At 32.9% G+C, this 3,198-nt stretch overlaps 1 protein-coding gene across 1 annotated transcript; it reads right to left on the reverse strand.

Annotated features, from left to right (window-relative positions):
- Positions 1–649: 649 nt before the first annotated feature.
- Positions 650–2,988, reverse strand: LOC130665090 (kelch domain-containing protein 10 homolog). Its single transcript, XM_057465359.1, has 4 exons — positions 2,937–2,988; positions 2,038–2,859; positions 1,584–1,967; positions 650–1,033 (listed from the first exon to the last, which is right to left on the reverse strand). Exons 2-4 carry the CDS (start codon positions 2,680–2,682, stop codon positions 866–868), a joined length of 1,197 nt encoding a protein of 398 aa, XP_057321342.1. The 5' UTR covers positions 2,683–2,859; positions 2,937–2,988; the 3' UTR covers positions 650–865.
- Between the last annotated feature and the right edge of the window lie 210 nt (positions 2,989–3,198).

Genomic DNA, 3,198 nt, shown 5'->3' on the forward strand with positions numbered 1-3,198 from the left:
TAGCAACTTAATTTTTTATTGTCGTTACAAATTAATTTGGTTTAAAAACCTGGTCTAATATATATGATTTATATCACAACTAAAAATATATTAATGGTCTTTTTATCTATTGTTAATTATTGTTCTATTTGTCATGTTAGTTTATTGGATGAAAGTTGCTTTAAAAAATTCAGTTGGCCATTAAATCCTCGAAGTAGAGCTTAAAATTTTTTAAATTATTTATCTGAATGTTAGAATCGTAAGTAAAAAATTTATAGATTTCCATTATCGTAATTAATTAATTTTTAAGTATACGTTTTTCATAGAAAAAAAATTACTGCCATTACATAACTCAATAATTGCATTAATTATTATTTTTTTTTTGTAGAAAATTCACACAAAAATGAAGTTATTTAAAATTGCACTGATATTTTTCATCATCTCCAGTAGTATTTTATTATCATCATCATGTTCTACAACAGACGTTTATTGTCGGGCTAGAATAGGATGCTTTCGTATTCGTAGGAGAAGTAATAATTGAGGAAAAAAATATAATTTTTTATGTAAATTAAAAATAAACAGTCTAATTAGTGATATAAATAATTAGAGCATAATAACAAAGACATTAAATTTTTTATTGACATTTTTTATCATAAAAAACTAACAGTTAACTTTAAAAATAATTTAAGTTGGATTATTTATTTTAAATGTTGATGAATATTTGAAAAATTTTTGAATGTAAAAAATGTTTTACTTTTAAAAAGATTCTTATGATCGATTGATCTACTGGAGCTTGTAACAAATGTAGTTTCAAATAAATTTATGACGATAATAATTCTGAGAGCTATTGTGTTATAAATAAAAAATAAATACAATTAATATTTTATTAATTAATACGGGACTTGAGTAATTTCGGTGGGATACCGAGGGCAGTAATTTCTTTGTCAGTCATTGATATCAAGTTTGGATAGTAATGGAAAACAGCTTCCCAACATATGTCTTCGAGTGTGGGAATCCTGAGCCAAGTTGAGTGTAAAGAAGAAATGCGAGTTTTCTAAATAAATCATCATAATTCATTACTCAATCATTAATAGCATTCACAATTAACAATCCCTGGCGGTTTTGAATCACCCTGGAAACATCCTGGAATCTCGGTGGATCCACGATGGGTTTTTTTTTTTCATTTTATCACCATGATTCCACGTACACCGCGTAATTACCGCAGATACACCGTGGAATCTCGGTGAATATGCCGTGGAATCATGGTGGGTACACCGTGTAACCATCATGGAATCAGGGTGGATCCACGGTGGGTTTTTTTTCATTTTATCACCGTGATTCCACGATGGTTACACGGTGTACCCACCATGATTCCACGTACACCGCGTAATTACCGCGGATACACCGTGGAATCTCGGTGAATACACCGCGGAATCATGGTGGGTACACTGTGTAACCATCGTGGAAACACCGTGGAATCAGGGTGATAAAATGGCACAAACCCACCGTGTAACCACCCTGGATCGACCGTGATTCCACCGTGTTTCCACTCCCAGGGTGATTCAAAACCGCCAGGGATTGTATATTAATTAAATAATAAATACTTTTTCCGGGTCATCACCAAAAATATCTCCACCAAATGTAAATAATTTTCCAGCAGGAGAAATACCCATTGAATGATTTTCAATGTGTTGAGGTAAGACAGTACCAAATCTTTCGAGACACGTCCATTTTAAACTCGTGAGATTCAATCTCCAGACATCATTCAAGGCATCATTACAGACATCATTGAATATTTCATTGAAGGCATCATTATAATCAACTGTTCCTCCAGATATTATAACATTTTCTTCACCAGAATCTGGGTCAGTGTAACTCGTTACTGCGAAATCTCCTCTTTGAGTTGGAAAATGCGGCATGTGATTTTCATCACCAAGAGTGTTAACTGTTTTCCAGCAGCAGTTTTCTAAATCAAATGCCGGAATACGCTAAAATAAAAAATTTCACATAAATATTTTCCTTTAGAAAAAAATTTTTCAGCGTGATGAAATTGCTTACGAGAAAAGAAAATGGATTCTGTCCGGGACCTTGATAATCACCACCGAATATATAAATCATATTGTTCCCATAAACTAAAGTATGACCTACTCTACCAATTGGTTCATTGGCATCAACTCCTTGACAGATATAAACTATTTCCCATACAAGATTTTCCATATTTAATTTATATACATCGGAAAAATCACCAACTTCTCTCGTGATACCGACAGTATACAAATATTTTCCATGATTAATTAAATTAAGTGCAAATGAAGGCTGCGGAATTTGTCCACTCGCGCCCTGGACAAGAATATACTCGGTGTTTAAATCACAAATATGTAATTGACATTTGCGACTTGACGGTTCGTCTTCGAAAGGTGTTGAGCAAACAACTAAATAATTTGATTCATTAATAGTACCAAGAATTGAATCATCATCATCATGTAATTGTCTTGAAATACTTTCATTCCTTATTAATCTCCATTGTTGTCCAGCTAAATTGTACGCCCAGATGTAATGAAATTCTACATGATGTGTATAGTCGCGTTGGTAAATATATAAATTTTTACCATCACATCGTACATTTGCGTCCGTTCTTCCTTTAGGATTTACAATACTGTTTAAAGAGTGTTCAGTAAAGACATGCGGCTTGAATATATACATTTTTTAAATAATTAAACAACTTTTTTATTAAATTCTTATTCAAAGGAATTTATTTTTTTTGGTTAGCGTCTTTTTATATTATTTTTTTCTGCTTTGTTGGCTAACGGTCCTCCAGTGCCATGTGCTTGTATCTGCTGGTTAACTTCTTTTGTTAATACAAAACGCACATAGATATATCTGCAACAGTGACCTCAGTGCAATTAATCCTCTGTAAAACAAGAAAATTAATTATTATAAATTTATTTTCACGATACCTGAACCGGAAGTGTAAATTACTGGCCTGTTTGGAGGGAAGATACGTTCTTTTCTCTGCTGAGAAAACAATTGATGATAAAAATTAACGCATGCGCCATTCTTCAGACAAACGGAGGCAGAAATTTAAACTTTCAAATAAAGATCTGGTGAAACAGTAAATTGGGTGACGAGGAATGAAACAAAACGATTTTAGATCAGGGTGAAGGTGGCTGACATCACCCGCAGTCCAACTTGAGTATAGAGGCGGGTAGGGTTCAATGA

This window comes from Microplitis mediator, chromosome 3 (genome assembly GCF_029852145.1).
Source record: "Microplitis mediator isolate UGA2020A chromosome 3, iyMicMedi2.1, whole genome shotgun sequence".
In the NCBI taxonomy this organism is placed as follows: Eukaryota; Metazoa; Arthropoda; class Insecta; order Hymenoptera; family Braconidae; genus Microplitis; species Microplitis mediator.

Bases quoted from the DNA above. Each gene is read 5' to 3' on its own strand.
- LOC130665090 (XM_057465359.1), bottom strand. From the start codon at position 2,682: ATGTATATATTCAAGCCGCATGTCTTTACTGAACACTCTTTAAACAGT. The intron at 1,968-2,037 runs GTAAGCAATTTC...TTTTTATTTTAG, and splicing joins AGAATCCATTTTCTTTTCTC to CGTATTCCGGCATTTGATTT. The intron at 1,034-1,583 runs GTATTTATTATT...TGATTTATTTAG, and splicing joins TTGGTGATGACCCGGAAAAA to AAAACTCGCATTTCTTCTTT.